At 46.0% G+C, this 21,424-nt stretch overlaps 2 protein-coding genes across 4 annotated transcripts in view; one reads left to right on the plus strand and one right to left on the minus strand.

Annotated features, from left to right (window-relative positions):
- Nucleotides 1–21,424, minus strand: part of GPATCH11 (G-patch domain containing 11) — a 1,168,394-nt gene that overhangs the window by 305,958 nt on the left and 841,012 nt on the right. The gene's annotated exons all lie outside the window — the stretch shown is intronic.
- The window catches only part of CNKSR3 (CNKSR family member 3), a 226,850-nt gene that overhangs the window by 199,601 nt on the left and 5,825 nt on the right, over nt 1–21,424 (plus strand). For all 3 annotated transcript variants that reach the window (XM_029594414.1, XM_029594413.1, XM_029594412.1), the window contains 4 exons: nt 4,609–4,755; nt 12,112–12,236; nt 13,932–14,164; nt 17,104–17,193. In XM_029594414.1, coding sequence (XP_029450274.1) covers nt 4,609–4,755; nt 12,112–12,236; nt 13,932–14,164; nt 17,104–17,193 — 595 coding nt within the window. The remainder of the gene's footprint in view (nt 1–4,608; nt 4,756–12,111; nt 12,237–13,931; nt 14,165–17,103; nt 17,194–21,424) is intronic.

Raw genomic sequence — 21,424 nt, forward strand, 5'->3', positions numbered from 1 at the left:
ACGTGAGTAAAGAAAACATACGTGAAAATGCAGCATACGTTTATTAGTCATGTTTAAATACATCTGACCCAAGGTGGTGGGACTGGGGGGATTTTGTAACAGCCCGCATTCCTGCAAAGTTCAGTACCCACAGACTTTACGCATATTTTTCCTTTGAAAATTATCCCTTCCTGCCTGCGTTTACACTCGCTGATGGGTGTGGGTAGTGTTTACGAGAGGAGAAAAAAAAAAATCCATGCGTGCTTTTGAAAATGTCAAAAATATGTGCACAAGTGCAACCCCCTCGCCAGCTCCACCCTGGGAATGCCTGCCCTCACTCCCAGTTAAAGTCTCCACATGGGGGAGCCGTACACATGTACACTTAACCTGCATCCAGGACGGGCAGTTTTCCAAAAGCACGTTTCCACGGGCAGAGCGCTCTTGTACCTGCAGAAATGGCTTTGAAAATTGTCCTCTGACCGTGGGGAGTTTACATGAAACAGGAAGGAGTGCAGCCCCTTAAACCACAGTAGATCCTGGATGGTTTTATCCTTTCATTTGATTCTGAGAATTGCCTGTCCCTCCTCTTCACAGTTTTTAAGTCCTGCGCCAGTGGGCAGATGTTGAATGAATTCTTGAGCGTTATGACGTGCCAGAGAACAGAGGGTTCTCAGCCAGTCAGGTTTTCAGGATATCCACAATGAATATGCATGAGATAGATTTGCAAGCACTGGCTCCATTGCATGGACATCTATCTCATGCATATTCGTTGAATGATATCCTGAAACCCCGACTGTCTGAGTCTGGGTCGAGGACCACTGCCACAGAATAACAATCAGCGTGTTGATTCACGTGATTAGTGGTCCTGCTCAAGATCACGCAGCAGAGGGTGGGTAATAAAATCCAATGGGAATAACCTTGTTCCCACCTCTGTGCATTTACCTCTGTGCTGTGCTGCTAACTCTGCTTTATGTCACTTGACCGAACAGCTGACTGCTAATAGCCACTTGCAGTAAATGTCATGGGACAAGTGCCAGCACAATTACTTGTTACAGCTTAGTGTCAGGCATGTAAGATCTGACAGTCTGCAGGAGTCCCTGAAACAAAGGGGAGATAAAGTGACTGGACCAAGGTCACAGCAAGTGCCAGTAACAGAAACGGGACTCAAATTCAGGTCTTCTGCCTCCCTCTGCCTACTAGTCAAAGCATTAAGTCCACTCCCTCCTATGGTAATGGGTAGGGGCTCCCTTGCTTGGGCTGGGAGTGTTTCATTATTGAGCTGGGCAGAATGATGAAAGAAAGACGGTTGAGCCAAATAGTGATCCTAGAGCTGCATGGCGAAAAAAAAACTCTATAAAGGGGGATACATTCTCCCCTATACAGGAATTGTATTAGCTTGGAAAGAAAGACAGTTTTAATGGAGAGCCACAGAATTTTTTTATTTTTTTTTTTATCAGATCCTGGTTCCAGATCACTTTTATGTCCCCTCATCGTTTGCTCCCGTTTTTCTTCCGGTGTGACTGGTGCCATTTCCCAGGCCCCCTCCCGACAGTTTGTGACAAATGAGGGCCCTTAGAAGATCACCACATTACTCTTTTATCCCCCTTCCAATCAGTTTGCTGTTTCTTGTGGTGATATCGGGTTTATTTTAGGGATTCAGTAGCAGGCTATGTAATGTAACTTTGAAACGTGCATAGTTTTTACCTCTTTCCAGGACGCTGGAGTGCATTACTTGAAGGTTGCATTATGTACAGCCCCTTTCTCCTAATTTCCGTCCTTTTTTGGCCAATGAGCCAATCTCCCTGTGCATTTACTCCTCCATGTGTTGGCATCAGTGGAAAAGTATGATAGGTGCGCTTTGCCCTCTCCTGCCTAAATAAAAATATATTGATTATAGTCAGGACCCCTTAGCCTCTTGCAGTTTCCCAGGAAGAGGCGCAAACTCAAGGCCCTTCCCGCAGAGTTCCCCATTCATCCATGAAATCGCTGCAGGAGGCCAGGGTCTGAGCATCAGCAGTGGAAGAGGCAGCGGTAGAGGCCCTGTATCTCTTGCCAGTTGTGATCCCGACTTGTTTGCAGCTCGGCGGCAATGTGGCACCAAAGGCCGTGTTTACCTCCTTTGCTGCCCCCCCCCCCCCCCCCCCAGTATCGTGCTTTGAAGTCTGCAGCACAGCGGTGTCGCACGCCGTGCAAAGCGAGACACCAGCCCCAGAGAGAAGAGGAGGAAGACGTGTGGCCTGCGGTGCTGCGTTGCTGCCTGTGCCCCCTCCTATTTTTAAAGCTGATGGGAGGTGGGGTGAAGAAATGGGGTGGGGGGGCAAGAGAATGAGGGGATTCGAGGGGGTGTGGGTAGGGGGAGGTAGAGTGTGGGGATGGGGGAAAGTACGGCTTGGAAGATTTATGTACCCGCTCGTCAGGGGAAAGGTTTACTAGAGATTCCTTTCTTTAGGCCATTGGTTCCCAAACACCCCCCCCCCCCCCCCCAGCCAGTCAAGATTTCATTTTATCCACAATGAATATGCATGAGATACATTTGCATGCACTGCCTCCATGCATATTCATTGTGGATATCTTGAAAACCTGACAGATTTGGGAACCTTTGCTTTAGGTAATTACATCTATGTGAAACAAGAGAACAAATGTTTGCAGTTGCTGATCCAACACTCTGGAATTCTCTCCTTGAAGTGTTGCAGGCTGAAGTGTGCATTATGATGTTTAGGAAGAAAGCAAAGGGATTTTTTGTTCAAAGCAGGCTTTCAGCAGTTCATTTTATAATATGAGGAGTGGCGGGTACAGAGAGTGAGGTGGCGAGGAGGCAAGAGTGAGTGAGGGGATCTATGGGGGTGCGAGGAGAGGAGTAAGTGAGAGGTGAAGGGCGGGCAAGAGTATGTGAGAGATATGGGGGAGGAAGTAAATGAGGGGATCTGAAGGGCTGCAGGGAGAGAGAGTGAGAGTTGTAGGGACAAGAGGGAGTATGGGGGAATGGGAGGGAGGAAGTGAAGGGATTGGGGGTACTATAGAATGCGAGTGAGAGAATCAGGAGGGCACCAGAGTGAGTGGATCGAGGAGCTGGGGATGTGAGTGAGAAGATGGGGAGGGCATATGTGGCGAGACAGTGAGGTGGGGGGGAAAGGATTGAAGGGACTATGGAGCGTGAGTGAGAGAGAGGATCGATATCAGGGTGAAGTGATATGAGTTAATCATTCATTTCTCCCCGATCTCAGATCCCCTCCCCCTCCTCTCATTCCCTTTCCTTCTCCTTCCTGATTCCCCATCCTCCCCTCCCCATGCCTTTATCCTCCTCCATCCCTTATCCCTCTGCACCTCCTGCCTGAAATCCCTTCTCTCCCCATCTTCTCCCTCCTCCCCTTTCCTCAGCAGCAAGCACTAAAATTCCTTTTCATCTAATAAAGAAGCAAATAAATGAACTGAACTTAGAAATTTCAGAAAATGATTTAATTTTTATGAAATTTAAAAAAATGACGAGGCCACTGTTCAGGGGGCCATTTAGTGGACAAGTTATCCGGCTAAGGCCAGCTAGCTAACTTGTCCTGTATATTCAGCGGGATAAACGTCCCACTGAATATACTTGCTTACAGTTATCTGGCTACATGTACCTGGATAACTTAAAAACCTAACCGGGTGAATATTAGCCATTTAGGTTTTTAAGTTATCTGGCCTTTTGTGACCAGATAACTTACTACTTATATCTTCAGAAGGTATCCGGGAAAGTAGTGCTTTTGCCAAAAAAAAAAAAAAATAATTAAAGGGACCTATGATCGATTTCCTCTCTCCCCCCACCTAATATTAAAGATGCCTTATCGGGCCTTGCACCCCCCCTCCCCTCACTCTCACCCCGATCTAATAAATACAAAAATATCCCACATCACTGCGAGGCACCCTTTCCTCAAATTAAAATGTATAACCAAGGCCAGCCCCCCCCCCCCCCCCCCCCGAAATGTTAACTAGCATCCCGCTGCACCCCAAACCCTCCCAGACCCTCTCCCCCCACTTCCCGAGGCCTAAACATCCCTGTCGGGAGCAGGGTTTGGCCTTACCCACGCCTGGCGAGATCCAGCACAGCTTATGTTAAAGCTACACTGGAAGAGTTAAACCACACTCCATTTTCGTTTCCAGAGCTACCTCTACTGAGTATAGTTTATCTTACCAGCGCAGCTTTAAAATAAGCTGTGCTAGACCTCGCCGGGAGCAGGTAAATCAAGACCCCCGCTCCCGGCAGGGATTTTTATGCCTTGGGAAGTGGGGAGAGGGTCTGGAAGGGGTTGGGGGTGAAGCGGGGTCCTAGTTAATATTGCAGAGGGAGGGCCTGGCCTCAGTTACACATTTTAATCTGAGGAAGGAGTTTTGATTTATCTGCCTAAATGGCTTTTGAATATGGACCTCCTTATTTTTATTATGCAAATTTGCCACCGAATTTTCTAACCCTTTCCACAGAATCTTGAAGATTCTGCTGCAGGAACTGGGAGCTCTGATTGTAGTAATCTTTCCACCTACAATCTTTTATGGTTTCACATCATTGAATATTTCCTAAGAGGAAATAAATTTGCATTTAAATGCTGAGAGCTTGCAGATAAACCCTTCATGTTATTTTGTGTCTTTACTTTGAAGGTCGGGTGGCAACTAAAAAATCTAGTGGGCAAGCTGCGAGAGAATGCCGCTGGTGTTACGCTGCTCCTGAAGAAACGTCCCACAGGGATGTCCAATTTTACTCCTGCCCCTTTGAAAAACCTGCGCTGGAGACCTCCCCTTGTACAGGTACTTGTGGTCCCCGTCTCCCCATCTGTCTTCTCTTCTGAATTGTCCTCTGCTCTTCCCGTTTGCACAGTTTCTTCCTTTCATCTCTCCTTGAAGGCACCTTATCCTCATCACCTGCATCACACCTCTTTCCGCCTCCTCCTTAGCTGAAGACATTGATACTAAGCCAGGTCCTTTAAGGGGGCTGTCTCCAAACTTGTCTGCACGGGAGCAAAGAGCATGCCATGCCGCTCACCTGCGGCCTTTGCACCAGTTCTGAAAGCAAAAGTGCGTGTCTGTTTTCACTCCGAAACCTGCTGCTGGTGCAAAGCATGAACGATCATTTGCACGTTCTTTTTTCTGCCGTTAGGTTTTTGCTGGAACATTACATGCGTGCACAAGCCGATGCAATACAGTGTTGCTCAGCCGAGTGCACCGGTTAACCCTCGGTTGGACGCGCATTTTGGACCCACTTCCACAGCCCCTTATGCTATAAGGGGATTAGCACGTCCAAAACGCGTGTCCAACTCCGCCCCCCCGCGAAGCTAATAGTGCTCATCACATGCAAATGCATGTTGATGAGGCTATTAGCTATTCTCCCCCATGCATAAAAAAAAAAAAAAGTGCGCCCGACACGCACATTTTAACCCCTACCCAGAGCAGGCATTAATTTTTGAGCAGCCCAAAAAGTGTACAGAAAAGCAGGAAATATTGCTTTTCTGTACTTCCTCTGACTTAATATAGTGGCGATATTAAGTCGGAGGAACAAAAAGGAGGAAAACCTTTAAAAAAAAAAAAAAAGGTAAAAGAAGAAAAGTGTGCTGGTGGTCAGGTTAGGAGAAAGGACACTCAATTAACGAGCATTCATTTTCCTAACCTGTGCATGGCCACAGGTAAAATTTGGCGTCCGTTGTCCTAACCCACCGACAGCCACCTCTCCTGGGCGCCCGCTGCCGAGGGGGCGCTAGGGGCGCACAGTTTCCCCTGGCGCTTCCTTTTTACCGTAGCAGCCGCTTTAGATATTAAATCGGGTCGCCCCGGAGAGGTCGATCGGCGCGCATTAGGAGAGCAGGCTTTCAATCATGAGCGCCCGCTTTCCCCGCTCCGATATTGCATCAGCCTGTCGGAGTTGAAAAAATGCCATCCGCACATGTACGTTTCCTCCTGTTACCTAAACAGCTCCCCCCCCCCCCCCCCCAGGGGCATGCCTTCTTTCAAAGCAACTAAAACTTCACCCACGGTGGAGGTGCACGCAGACTTTTATCCGACTTTTCAGAGGGCCGATTAACATGGGTACAATGCCTTTACAATTGTCTTCCTAAGGAGCCCTCCTCACCCCATCTGCGCACACCAACCATTGCCCCTCCTTCCCCTCTCTTCGCTTCTTTTCTCACGTTCTCTGATTTCCAACAAACTTCCCTGCGTTCATGACCTTTTCATTCCCCCCCGCCCTCCATCTTCTCACTCACTAACATGGCCATGGCCTTGACTTAGTGCTTTATTTTTCCGATTAACCTCTCTCAGGCTTTTCCACCTCTGTCCTTCCCCTACCTCTGACCATTATCTGATAATGTTTGCATTTAACCGTCCCGCTGTGCAGTCCCATCCAGTCGCCCACCATCAACTTCTTTAGGAGCCTCTAGGCTACAGACGCTTGCATCCCTGTCCACTACTGTCTCATCGCCCCCCTTCCACAACCTTGTTGGATTCTCTTCATGGTGCAATTTCCTGTTACAACTCTATACTGTCCTCTGCTTTCGACACTCTCACCTCACCCCTCCCGAGTTCTGCCAGGTGCACCAAGCCCTAGCGTTGGTTCTCCTCCGATATTTTCGTGCCCATTGTGCAGTGCAGGTGTGCGTCTGGCACAAACCCTCTTCCCAGGCTGACTTCCCATATTTCATATTCATGCACCCCTCCTTTTAGTCAGCTGCTACATTCACCAAGCAAGCCCTGCTGTGTCTGTCTGGCAGATGCCTTTGTCTCCAAACCCTGCCGCCTCATTGTCACGCTCTCCACGCCAGCTTCACACACTCTGCCTGGACAATGGCGGATTTCTTCCATGAAAAAAGTTCACAAGATTAGTCTTGAATTCTCCACCGAGCTCCCTCCACCTCTCTCACTTTATTCCTTTTTTTTTCTTCCTTTTCTGAAATCACAGTGGAGGAAACTGCCCTTACTCATTCCTCCTCCAAACTCACTTCTTGTTCTTCTGACCTCCCTGCAGTCATCCCTTCCTTCGGTTCTCCCACTTTCCTCCACCACCACCACTGCTCCTGCTGCCGTCAGGCACTCCTCAAAAATCCTTCACTGGGCCATGCCCACCCTTCTCCCATCTCTCTCCTGCCTTTCACATCCGTCTACTTGAGCATGCCATTTACCTCTCTTACCTTGAATTTCTTGCATCTAAAGTCATCCTCTACCCATTCCAATTTAGCTGCTGCCTTCTGCCTTCCATGGAGACAGCTCTTGCCAAAGTGTCCGGCTACCTCTTCATGGCTGAGGTCAGCATCTTTTACGCGAGCCTCATCTTCCATGATCTATCAACTGGATTTCAGGACTCTGTCCTATTTTGTTTCTCCTGTTATCTCTCCTATCACACTCTGGTGAACTCTGCTCCACTATTATTCTATTAGCAGTCTTTCTGCACTGCAATTCTCGCTGGGTCCCCTTCTCTTCTGTCTCTATATTTGTTCCTCTGCCCTTTGCCCATGGCTGTCAATACCATCTTCATACTGATGACTCCCAGATATACCTCTGGTCTAGAACTTTCTCCCAGAATTCAGGTCCAGATTTCAGCCTGCTTGCCATACATCACTGCCTGGATGTCCCACCACCATATTAAACTTAAAATGGTCAAGACAAAACTTATTTACTCCCACTCCCTGCCCCTTCCCTCTCTTTCTTCCTCCATGGATAACACTTGTCACCCTCCCAGTCGCTTCAGCCCTCACCTTTGAGGTAAACTTCGACTTCTCTCTCGCCTTCTCTGCGCGCAGCCAAAACAGTGCTAAAACATTTCTTTCTTTATAACATCCCCAAAAATCTGTCCCTTGCTTTCTGAACACATTGCCTAAACCCTTATTTGCTCTCTCATCACCTCCTGTTGAACCCTCTGTCTCCACTACAGCCTAATCAAAATTCAGCTATGAGATGCATCTTCCACCAGTGTCATTACAACCTTATAGCCCCCTCCTCCCCTGTTCACTCCACTGGCTCTCCATCTATTTTCACATACAGATCACTCTTCTACCTATTTACCAGTACCTTCACTCTGCAGCTCCTCATTACCTCTCATTCTTTATGGCTCCCTACACTCCGTCCTTGTGACCTCCGTTCAGGCTGTTCTCATCTGGCCCATCTCCTCCATCGCCAGCTCCCAATCTGCGCCATCTGTCTGGAGCTGTCTCTCTCTGAGTTGCTGCATCATGCCCCCTCTCTGGCAGTGTTCAAGCCCTCCCTAAAGACTCATCTTTTTGTGGTTGCTTTTAACACTGCCTCCTCCTGGTCATAGCCTTGTCGATTTTATCCATGTTTACTGTGATGTATATATTTCCCAAAGCCTTCTATTTATCTTATTTGTGTGCCTCAACTCAGTTTTAAGCTTCGCTGAGCCAGGACTCTCTCTGATTTGTGTCTGTATAGTGTTGCATGCATCTAATGGTGTTATGGAAATGATTAATAGTAGTGCTAAAAATCCATTACTTCTGTTTACAATTAGTGATCCAAATGCTATAGCAACCAGAGCCAAGCTTTGTTTTTTTGGTTTGAAAGAGAACACAACATTTCAAAAAATAATAATTATAAAGTGCACCCCACTTCATATCCCACACATCCAGCTTTATGCCACATTTTCCCCAAATCTCAAACCATTTCATGTGGAGTGAATAAGATACTAACTCTGTTAATGTCAAGTCTTTTTATGCCAAGTCTGTTGTACTGAAAATGATGGAGCTATTTTGTTTAAAATGCCAGTTCTTGTCAAGTAGTTTCCCAAGAGTACGTTGACAATGTAATTTGTACAGCCTATCTTTAGCTGTCGCTTCTTGAGCAGGTCTGTTTCTTCAAGTACCTTAACAAGTCGCAGTCAAGCTGAGCTGACACTGACAAAATTGCCGAGCACAAAGGGATGCCTGTAACCCACCAAAGGAAAGTTTCCTCATTGTGAGAGAGAAAACAAGATCTATTTCTTGTCTTCTTTTTAGTACGTTTCAACTTAACTGACTTGTACATGCGCTAGTGTAGTACAAAGTGTAAAACATAGAAAAAAAAAGAGAAAATAACGCTTGGTGCATAATCGGGGAAACACATTTTCCCCTCCTTGCTGGGTCCCAGTAGCCTGTCTGAAAGCACTGTGCTCCTCGTGCAGTTACTTGCTTCAGCCCTGGAAGAAATCCCATTATTTTCAGGGAAAATTAACTTTTATGTATATTTTCTTTTCTCATTTTTGTTATGCATAGTCCTATACACTTGCTGGGTACACGTCAGCTTAGCTGACGTCTGATTCAGGCAACCAGAGATGCCCCTCTGTAATTCTTTTTAACCTAGGCACCCTGGGAAAACTCTATAGTAATGACAGATAAATGGAATTGTCGAGCACCGATGGGTTAAATGTGTTTATGCCATAACAAAAGCAACGCACTGGATGTAAAGACTCAAGTTATACAGCGCTGACCAGAACAAACGCTGATGGTGGAAAAATGTTGGGTTTGGCAGTCCTTCAGTTACTGCACCCCTCAGCTGCTTGCCGTGTCCCACGTAATGTCCCATTCGTTACTGTCGAGCAGCGTGCAGCAATAACAAGGCCTGCACTGTTGAACTCTTACCTCTTCGGTTTAATGATCACCGAACGAACCGTGCAAGAATGTTTGGAAAGTTTGAAATTCCTCTTACTGGAAAGGAAGAATTGTACGGCTCGACAGGCAAAAGTACAGCTTGCACTACCTTCTTCCACTGATTTTCACCACAGTTTATGTAGAACCCAAGAGTCTCATTTATGTTTTTTCCATGCTATATTAACCTGGGAGTCTGCAGAAGGCCTATTTTGGCACTGGGTCCTGTAAACATACCACTTCCTTCCCCTATACATTTCCCATTGAATCTGTCAAAAATGATGGCATATACGTTTTCTGTTGAACAACAGGCATGAATTAGCCATAATGCGTAGGTGATGTCATCCGAAGGCGCTGACACCGGAACCAGCTCGCAAAGCTCAGTAAAGACTTTACTGAGCATGCACAGGAGATCCCACGCATGCACACTGCCTTGTGAGCCCCTCAGTCTTTCTCCGTCCAAACTACTGCATGGACGTGTCCCAGTCTCTCTCTTTGTTTGTTTGGGTTTTTTTGGCCTTATTGCTCTGCTCCTCAAACAGAACTTTTAAGTTTTATTTTAAAAAAAAGAGAATTAAATGAGTAAGAAAAAAAACAGGCCTTGAAGCCGCTAGCCTTGGGCTTTTTGGGCTTGGTATGTCCATCACTTTCTGCTGTCACTGCCTGCGCCTAGATCATGACTCCTCCAGCCACTACAGCTGGGGTCAGATGTCATCTAGGAGCAGCAGTACCGCACCTGGGAGGTGGACGCCCCGAGGAAAGCGTCAGCAGGGCTTGACACAAGGCTGAGCAGCAGAGCCATTCCTCATTTCAGAGCAAGGCGTCATCGGACGCTTGGCACAAGAAATCGAGATGCCCTTACGTGTGCATAAAAGCTCCCCACCGCCCAAAGTCCCGCACAGGTGCGCATTCCTTCCTCAAGAGTTTTTAGCGTTGGGAGTAAGTCCTCACCATGAGGTGTCTGACGCTCCTCTTGCAGAGGAGACCTTTCAGTGAATTGGAAGGGGTAGAAGTTGGATAAGTTTATTCTGAGTCTGTACTGGACATTTCCTTATCAGACCAGTATCGATCTCCTCTTTGGACACCCTCATTGTTATTGAGGTTATGGCTCAGTGTTGTCTGATGGTGAGAGGAGGAGGAGGAAGATTCCCTGCAGGACTTCTCTCAGCGTACTTTTTCACTGGGGGATCTCTGCTCATCCAAGCTTTTTATTAAGCTGGCAAAGACGCTGTCCATTAGGGTTAGGAAGGAAAAAGACCTGAGAACTGATGTCTTTGGCTTCTTCAGTTGCCTCAACCTGCAGCAGCCTCCGGGCCCCTCCTCATGCCCTCTTCCCTTCCCCCGCAATGCTGCCAGGAAGCCTCCTGCCCCTCACAGCACTCCCCAAGAGGCTCGGCCACTGGGAGTACAGTGCAGTTGTAGCCGTCCTAGCGGCATCAAGAGTCACTGTCTTTCTGTTATCTGATTGCAACGCTGGACCCTGCCAGGAGCCCTATGATTGCACCACCCTCCTCGCGGCTTTGGACCTTTTGGGGGTTCTGGACGGGGGCAGGAGGGTTTGAGTCGGTCTTGTGGGATGAGGGAGTGGAGGCCTCATATATTTCTTGAATTTGGGGAAGTGAGCCTCCTTGGGCCAATAGATCAAATTTATTTTACATCTCTTGGGGGGGGTGGGGGCAGGTGGGGGATGGTCAGGCTCGGTTTTAGTCCTTTAGGAGTGGGGAAGGGAATCAGACCTTCAGGCCCACAAGATTTTTTTTTTCCTGCACTTAACCAGCTATATTTTGACTATAGCCAGTTAAGGTACAAAGTTATCCAGGTACACATACCTGGAACATTTTAGGGCTGCTCTGAGGCAGTCCTAGAGTTATCCTACTGACTTAGCTAGAAAACACTGAATATCGGCTGCTAGCTAAATAACTCTCCTCCATCCAGGAATGCCCCCAAACTGCCCCTGACGTAGCCAGGTACGTTTTTAGCAGGCCATATACTCATCCGGCTAAGTTTGGGGTGATCAAAGTGGTGCCCTGACTGGTGGGATTTTCAGATTCCTATGTTTGTCTGGCTAAGTACTAGACTTAGCCAGATAAATGCGTTGAGCTATGGACCCCATCATTTCTTTGAAATTGCCTACTGGTTCCGTGGAGACAAATCTATCCACAGTGTCTAGGCAGGCTATTGAATATTGCCCACACTGCTTTTTAAACACAAGATGTCATTACAGCTGCCTTGCAAATTCAGGGCTTCACTAGCTGTCATTGCACAGTGTAAAAGGGGGAATCATTTTCAGTTTATCCTACTAATCACCATTTCTGGTGTTTCCTGCTAACTGTTCAGAATTAAGAAAATCTCAGCAAGATTTACGTCTGTGCTTCCAGCACAAAGTGCTAAATGAATCTCACAAATGAGGAAACTCTTGAAAGGAATACGTTGTAGAAACATCCAGTTTTTAGGAGCCTCTTGACCCCACGTCTTCAAAGATATTTTGATTAGGGGAGGAGCAGGCGACTTCTTGCTTTATCATCTTCTGTTGCTTTGATTTCAGACAAGTCCTCCACCAACCACAACCCAGTCACCGGAAAGTACAATGGACACCTCACTGAAGAAAGAGAAACCGGCCATTCTGGATCTCTACATCCCCCCTCCTCCAGCAGTTCCCTACGCTCCTCGGTATGTTACGGCTCATGCAGCTGTTGATCTTCTAAACTTGACTCCCCAGCCAAGGAACATCAGGTTGCACAGATTTTCAGAGGACACAAAGTGCATAAGCCACTGTCTTGCATATTTTCAGACCAGAAAGTACGTGCATGCTTTCGCACGGAAAATTCTCTGAAAGTGTGTGCACGAAGCTCCCCTTGCACAACGTTACGCCCTGCTTCTAGTACAGCGTAACGTTTGCATGTGGGTTTTCACTCATACTTTATAAAATCAAACTCCAGCCCCTCAACCACCCCACCCACACCCCAACGCTCTCTCTGGCAATGCCTCTTTTTTGGCACGTACAGAAGTATGTGTGGAATCAAATTATTCACATATATTTTGCGTGCAAGACCAGCTTGCTATAAAACATTAAGAAAAAAAGGTTGTGAAAACAGTTGAGATATTTAGTGCATTATAATGGAGGCAGACAATTTAGCAAAAGTACATGATAATGGGCTTGCTTGGAAGGGAAAACATTAATTTCTGTTTCTTTTTAAATGTATCGCCTACTCTTCTGACAAAGACTCAGAGTGACTTATAAGCATTATAGAATTGTATACAATAACAGCATAACTGTAATAGCATACTGAAAAATTTATAAATTGTAAAAATACAATAAAATAAAGCTAAACATTTTAAAATACAATAATATTTCCTCAATTCACACTTACAAAAACAAAGTCTACCTTCTAAATAATGCTCTCATATGGCTCCTAAAAGGACAAGCTGCTCCACAACAGGCCTATTTCTTAAGCTCTGAGCCTGCACTGATGTCAGCAGTGGGACGGATTCAAGCATAGCCAAGAACAAACCAGAGAATAGTGAAATCTGAAGTGGAGGAATAGATGAAAACAAGGGATGAGGCTTGTGGCAGACATAAAAAGACAACTATATTGTCCTTTGCTCACTCATACCTTCACTCAGATATTAAACATAGTATTAATGATATATATAAATACATAGATGTTTCTTATTTTTGTAGCTTTGTATCTGCACACTGAAATCAATTTTACCTGGTTAAAGTAGCCCTGCTTCAATTACATTCATAGGGAGTTTGTAGCTGAATTAATCACACAGGCCTCTGTTCTAACAAATTCCTCAGCAATATTCAGGAATATTCAGCTCTGTTCTGCACAAGTTATTTACTTCTGTGCTGTACATAATTTTTTTTATTGCACACCTGCAAATTTTGCAGAATAGAGGCCACAATGAGCAGTGGATAAGCGTACACTCCAGGTTAGTTCTCTTATCGGTCATATACTTTAGTGACTTTGACCCTTGATCAGCCACCGCAATATGACTTAAAAATGCACCCTGTTTTGTGATAATAATGTGAGCGGTTATGCAAAAAGGGATCATTGGATGAATGCCTTCAGTTTAATGGGATGTGGTCTAGGCCCAGGATATTGGTTAGGAAAAAGTATGATTTTTCAAGTCACTATGAGGCAAAAATTTGAGCTGCACCTAAAAAGGAACCTAAGAATGCTTTAAAAAAAATTGTATTATATTTTATTTTTATTTTTTAATGAATAAAAAATATATAATAAAGGGGCAATTTAAAAAAAACCTCTGAGTAATTAAGATAACCAGGTAACAGCTATTGTAATGTAAATGATGCAGCAGCTCCTTAAAACACTTCATCCAAGTGTCCTCCTTCTCTTTCAGCGATGACAAGGGAAGTTTTGGTTATGGTGCAGTCCTCAAGCATCGATCGCCCCCGCCACAGCCGCCGCTGCTTCTTTCACCTCGCTCAAAAGGCGCAGAATCTCCCAATTCTTTCCTGGACCAGGAAAGTCGTAGGCGAAGGTTTACCATTGCCGATTCCGATCAGCTGCCCATCTATCCAATGGAAGCCAACGTACTGCCGGCAAAGATGAGGGAAAAAACGCCATTGTATGGTGAGTTGGCCTGTCATTTCAGCACTGCTGCTCAGAGCTAAGAGTGTGGGCGGTTTCGAAGTTCCAGTTGAGCTTAATAGACTGAGGTGGGGGTGGGGTTACAGTTTCATGAAACCTCATAATGGCTTCTGCAAAATGAAAGCCCTGTTTATCAGTGCTTGCCATTTGCCGTCTGTTTGTGCATTAGTAATGACTTTTTATGACATGGGATCCATTTCCATTGACAGAATCCATGATATAGCTCAAAATACCCCTCCACACACACACTAAAAGCTGCTTTTTAATACATGTTGTCATCATGTTCTCCATTGTGTAAATGTAATAAGACACTCCAGGGTTTGTGGTGTATGCTGGAATATGTCATACTTGGGATGGCTGAAGAGATTTGTATGGGCCTTGTGTTCCACAGTCTATTCAGGATGTGAGTAATTCTGGCATCTCTTCTAATAGAGTCACAGTTTAGGTGTCATTTGAAAAAGTAAAAGCTGTAATACCAAAAAATAGTGTGTTTATTTTTTTTTTTGAGTGACATACAGTCAACAAGAGAAGAAAGGAAAGCTCTCTTATAGCACCTATTGTAATAATTGGTCTCCACATTGTGCACTCTGCATGGATTCAGGGGAATCTATTTATTTATTTATGAAATCTGAGTCCGCTAATCGTAAAATCTTAGCTGATCCCCTCCCTAAGCTCAAGGAGCAGGGGGGAGGCCAAGTGAGGGGCTATAAGTCCCCACCCTAGCAGCAGAGCGAGAAGTCCTTGGAAGCCCAGGAGGAGACAGGAGATTGTCTGGACCTGGAGATCCCCTTGGCACTTTTTCATAGGTTGCCACTTGTATATTGTAAATGTGTGTTATTGCATATTGCTTATTATAATTCCTAAATAGACGATAATTTGCATTTTGGTGATTGTCCCCACAGAGCAAGATTATCCAGCCTGCCATACTTTCCCTTCCCTTGGCTGCAACTGGCCTGCAGAGCAAGTTTTTTCCCCAAAAGCTGGTGGGATTCCCAGGCCCTGCCAGTCAAAGAGGAAAATATTTTTATTTATTTATTTATTTATATTCTTTTTTATACCGAAATATAGCAGGCTGCCTTCATTCCGGTTTACATTGTGACAACAGTTTCATACAGTGAACAGTTATAAAATTATAAATAACACCAAACTAAGAGAAAAATGTGGTTATATAACATCTCAGCAAATAAAATAAATGAAGTGAGAGGAAAGGGGAGGAGAAGAAAGGGCGAGGAGGAAAGGGAATAGGGAAGAGCAAAAGAACAAGAGTATACGGGGAAGTGTGAGCAGGAAAGAGTGTGCCACACACAGAGACAGGAGCACATTTAAGATTTTGATGCAAAAAGGCACTCGGTTTAGAAGTTGTCCTCTCTGGTGCTTCTAAATTTAATCTCCCCTCTCCCATTCACTAAAGCCCACTTTCTCTCTACTCCCCTCCTCCCACCAAAGCCCCTTCCCCAGTATCCATTTTTCTCTTCCTCCTTCCGCACCCTCCAGGCAGGACCCTGATTTGCTCGCACTCTCTCTTTAGGCTTTCTCTTCTCCTCCCCTGTCCCCCCCCTTACCAACTAGTATCACACCCATCTACACAGGCTAGTAGGGCTCTGACTCTGAGCAAGCGCTGCAGGTCAACTCAACTGGCAATTGGCGCGACTCGGTCATGCCCTAAGGCAACCTACTGCACTATTTGTATTGCCATTCCTGCTCTCTGCCATGCTGCCACTGCCAGAAGTATCCTGAGGAGCGTCCGCTCTGCATCAGGCCATAGGCAAGCAGTTCTGCACCTGCGTTGGGCGTCACCTGCTAAAGGCAAAACAAATTGTGTTCTGCGGGACCATGAAGCTAGTTGGTGACTGGAAGCAGCTGCCTATGTTGGCTATGGGTAAATCTGTGCCCACACACAAACACCCTACTCTGTCATTCACCCATATTACTGACGCTCTATCTGCCACCCCCTTGGGAATCCTTCTCCCAGCCTCCCAAATCACCGAAAGGTGCCCCCTGGCAGCCTCTCTCTGTGATTTGAAATATCTCGTGTGATCATTGTGAAAAGTTTGGGGGACCCCTGCTGAAACGTTTTGTTTTAAGTCAAGATCTCCAAGCACAAGACATTTTCCACCGCAAGCTTGTTTATATTCTATCCATGAAACAGAAAATATAAATTTGAACTTGAGAGTTAAATTATTATAAACTAGCTGTACCCGGCCACGCGTTGCTGTGGCTCAGTCTGGTTAAATGGAAAAGAAAGAAAAGAGAAAGCGCATGTTTCTGCATTTGCTCTGCTCCGGCCATCCCAACTCCCTCCCCCCCTTGCCCGGAGGTGGACGGACTGGCTTGGCGACTCTTTTACCCTTTCCTCCTCCTGTGTGTAACTGTCCGGCAGTCCCTACTCCCTCCCCCCTTCCCCAGCGGCGGAGGAACGGGCTGAGCCGTTTCTCGGAGCGGCGACTCGTCTGCCCTTTCCTCCTCCCCTCTGTGACACCCAGCAGGTAGAGCAGAGCTCTATGGTGCGCCCATGCGCGGTAGAGCTGCTCTCTACTGCGCATTTGTGGTCCGTCGGTCAGAGCCCATTTATATTGTAGATAGCGTGTGTTGCTTTTACGTCCAACAGATGGCGCTGTTTTTCCAAAAAAGCATGTTTTTACCTGTCACAGGTGTGATATCTATATAATATAGTATATAAAAACACACGCGTATTCGAAAGCAACGTTGTGTCAAAATTTCAAAGCAATCGGTGAAGAACTTTCGGAGATTTAAGATTTTGAACAAACAAACATTTACATTTTTATTTATATAGATTGGGATTAAAATTGATATTATAATGTGCTGACATTAAGTTAAGATAACCTGCATATATGCTTCTCCTTCACTTACTTCCATATTTACTTTTTCCCTTCTCCTCGCACAATGTACGTGTCCTGCAGGTAAACCTCGGCCCTTGTCCATGCCTGCAGAAAGTAGCTGGATGGTGTCCGCGGAACCTTTTACAAGGACCAGACCGCCAGGGAGAAAAGGCAAGTGACAGAAGAGAATCCTTCAACCAAAATGGGAATTAAGTGGACATAACTTCATAATATCACCACATCAGTAAACAGAAAAAATGCTGATAATAAATAACTTGCTGTAAAATGCAGTGATGATATGAAATCAGCCACAGATTAGGAAAACCTCAAGAGCGCTCCTGCACAGTTTGGCAGAAGTTCAAGATATTGAGCATCAGTGGTTCCCAAACCTCCTGATGAGTCCACAGTCAGCTGGATTTTATAATGCATAGCAATACCTCTGGATGTATGCAGTGCTGTGCAATGATAATATGTATTTATGTACAATAAGTCCGTGCCCCAGAGAGCTTACAATCTATGGGCCGGATTTTAAAAGGGTTACGTGCATAAGGTGCGCGCGTAACCCTTTTAAAACCCCCCTGCGAGTGCCGAGCGTAAGTCCCGGGGCTTGCAAAAAGGGGCAGTTGTGGGCGTGACCAGGGGGTGTGGTGTCGGATCGGGGGCATGTGGGCGGTCCGGGGGCGTGACCGAGTGCCCCGACACAGCGGCCTGTGTCAGGGCCTGCTGCACCAGCGCGCGTAAGTTACTACTGCCCGGAGGCAGTAGTAACTTTTCGGATAAAGTTGGGGGGTCTAGATAGGGCCGGGGGGGTGGGTTAGGGAGGGGAAGGTGCGGGGGGGTGGAAGGAAAGTTCCCTCCGAGGCCGTTCCGATTTCGGAACGGCCTCGGAGGGAACAGGCAGCGCGCGCAGGGCTTGGCGCGCGCAAGTTGCACAAATGTGCACCCCCTTGTGCGCGCGAGCTGTCTTTTAAAATGTACCCCCAGGTGGGTGCCTGAGGCAATGTGATTTGCTCAAGGTCACAAGGAATGTCAGTGTGAGAGTTAGGGTTTGAACCCAGGCTTCCCTGGTTCTCAGTCCATTGCTCTAACCCTAGTGGGTTTTCAGGATATCCATATTGAATATGCATGAGATAAATGTGTGCACCCTGCATATTTCAGTGTGGATATCTTGAAAATCAGACTGGCTGTACAGTCACCAGGACAGGTTTAGGAACAGCTGATTTAGATTAATCAGAAGACATGTAAAGGACAATTGCCGGACAAGGACTCCAGCTAGAATAAGGAATGCCTGATTGTGGTGTTTCCAGATCATATTAACTTTGTCTGCTGACCACAGTGACTTGGGGCCCTTGTCGGACACAGCTGGCTGGTTACCTTTAGCCAGATAACTTTAATCGGGGATACTCTGCAGGATGTTAATCCTGCTGAATGTCTGAGATAACTTATGCAGCTAAGTTTAGCTGCATAAGTTATCCATTCTACTTTTTTCTTTCAATTATTGGCCTCCCTGTTTCTTAGGGTACCAAACTAATTGGATAATAACAGTAACAATAATATTGTTCCCTCTCTCCTTTGGAAGCTTTCGTGCAGTTTGGACAACCATAAGGTGATATCAGGCCATCCACCCCCCAGAAGAAGCTTATACATAGGTGTTTCAGTGGTATAAAATATGTAAAGCACATTGGGAACTGATTTCTGTGAAGGAAATGTAAGCTGCTATTTTGAGTTTTATTCTTGGGAGCAAAGCTATAACTCCCTGCTGTTCCCTGCCTGCCCATACTTGCGTTGCTCTGCAGTGGAATTCCTGATTAGTTTGCTGAGTTAGTTACTATATCCATTTTCCATATTGCATGGCGTTCCAGCAATTTATTTTACATTAGGCAAAGGTTCCACATTAATATCCAGTCCTTGCATAATTTTCCATGGAATTTAATACTTTGCCATGGGTACCTACACTGCTTGCACAGCACCTGGAAAGCAAGCATAGACTTGGAGCAGTAGAATGGGCCAGGAGAAGGGCCCCACTTGTGCTTGTCTGAAAGCACTAGCTCATGGGCAATGCTTTGTGTAAAATCTTGGACAAGAACTGTATCCCTGAGGGTTAACTCCTTCTAAGAGGTAGTTCCCCATGTACCATTGTTAACAATGCTGAGAATGGTCCTCTTTCATTCCAAGAGTGTTGAGAGGAGTATTTAATTGATCAGCAGGTGGCAGATCTGCTCTATTTCAACTATACTGCTGCAAGACTTATGGCTTAATTCACTAAGACCTTTCTTCCATTCTGTGTCTATGGGGAAAAAAGCCTAGTACAGGAGTGGGCAACTCCGGTCCTCAAGTGTCACAAGCCAATTGGATTTTCAGGAAATCCACAATGAATATGCATAAGATAAATTTGCATGCAATGGCTTACTGAGTCAGGTGAAACAAGTTGACATTTTAGTACATCTTCATATTTGTGATTTGAAGATATATTTGCACTAATGCATGTTGTTAGTCAATGAGTCCCATTAATCTCAATGAAGCCTGCTGAATAACCACATATGACAGTGTGCATGAACACAATTTGATAAATACATGCCTTGGTTTACACTATTAAACAGGGATTGACATTCTGATTTTCAAAGACTATCCTCTGTTATAAACATTCAAATATTTTTGAAGATTGAGTACTTTGGTGACAAAAGCATTGGCAATGGAGAAAGTTTGGAAAGTTTGAGCCTGGTGCTATTTAAGTTGAGAACTAAAATCCATACTAATTGCTCAAACATCACTAAAAGAAACTAAAGAACTGTAAGGAAAAACAAAACAAAAAAACTTCACCAGCAATCTAACTCCTATCTAAAAGGAAGTAGTGTAACCCACCATATGTGTTTCAGCAAATCCATTCAATGTTTATTGGAAGTTTGGGGTAGGAGAAACCTCCACCCACCTAGAAAATCTCATGTACGGAATCTTCATTCCCCTTCAGCCTGGGATATCTGCTGAAATAAAACAAATTACCTCTCCCTTCTTACAACTTGGCCTCCTCAATACACATTCCACAAACAATAGGTCCCACCACATGCTGGACCTAAAAGAAGAATTCAAGCTCCACATCCTATGCTTAACGGAAACTTGGCTAGATGAAGGAAAAGTATCACCCACCTTTGCCCTCCTAGCTATCAAATATGTCACATCCCTGACTCATGGTCCCGCGGAGGAGGCGTGTCAATCATCTTTCTGCACTCATTGATGTTCAGACTAGTCACTGCCAAGCAAATACGCCTATCGGACTGCCTAGTAAATAAGGGGAAGATTTTCAAAGGGGTACGCGCGTAAGATACACGTGTACCCCTCGAAAACCTGCCCCAACCTCTCCCTGCGTGCGCCGAGCCTAAGTTGAATAGGCTCGGCGGTGCACGCAAGCCCCGGGATGCGCTTAAGTCCCGGGGCTTTGCTAGGGGGTGGCGTGTCATTCGGGACGGGGCCGCGGACGTGGTTCTGGCCCGGGGGCATTTTGGGGGCATGGTCGAGGCCTCCGACACTGCTCCTGGGCTGGGGAATCGTGCGCCGGCCAGCTGGCCGGCACGCACGAGTTACGCCAGCCTCGGGCAGGCGTAACTTTTCTAACTGTCAGGTCAATACAGTAAAGTGCGGCCGTGGTTACCCTGCTTCTAACCCGCTTTCTACTCACAATTTGGCTGCGTTAGTCCAACCCGCGATTCACTAACCCTTTTAACCCATCCTTACCGCCTCTTTAAATTAACGGGAAACCCCTTCCGCCTGCGGCATGTATATGAGATGTAAACGATCGGATTAGCTATTCCCTCCCATACAGTAACGCGCGCCCCGATTATCGCTTTTTAAACCTGCAGTTTTGCTGCGCGTTTACCCTGCTAACTTACCGCCTACCCTTACCCCTGCGTTAGAGGCAGGGGTAAGGGTAGGCGGCAAACTTTCCCCCAGCCCTCGCTCACCTGCCCTGGCCGGTGAGCGAAAAAGGGGCAGCCCAGTCCTCTCTACCCTCCTCCCGAAGCATTGAAAGCGAAAAAGGAGAAAAGCGACATGTGAAATGTAACTTACTTTTCTTGCAGCCCTCCTCCGGAGACGCACCGCGGCTCCCCTGCCTCCCAGGGGCTGCCCCCTGCCTGATGATTTACTTAAAGATAAAACCTGTGAGCAGCAGATACCTGCAACAATGTTAGAATATATGTAGCATAATGACAACGATGAGGTGTTCCCGGCTGTCCTTTGGGATTTTCTCAAAGCTGTAGTGAGAGGCAAATTGATTGGCGTGGCATCCTACAAGAAAACAAGAGAAACAGAAAGAAAGTTATTAATGAAATAATTAGCGGATTTGGAATTACAACTTAAACAAAACCCAAAAAATGGATTATTAGGTAAAATGGAAGATATCATACAT

The sequence above is a fragment of the Rhinatrema bivittatum genome, chromosome 3 (assembly GCF_901001135.1).
Source record: "Rhinatrema bivittatum chromosome 3, aRhiBiv1.1, whole genome shotgun sequence".
Classification (NCBI taxonomy): Eukaryota; Metazoa; Chordata; class Amphibia; order Gymnophiona; family Rhinatrematidae; genus Rhinatrema; species Rhinatrema bivittatum.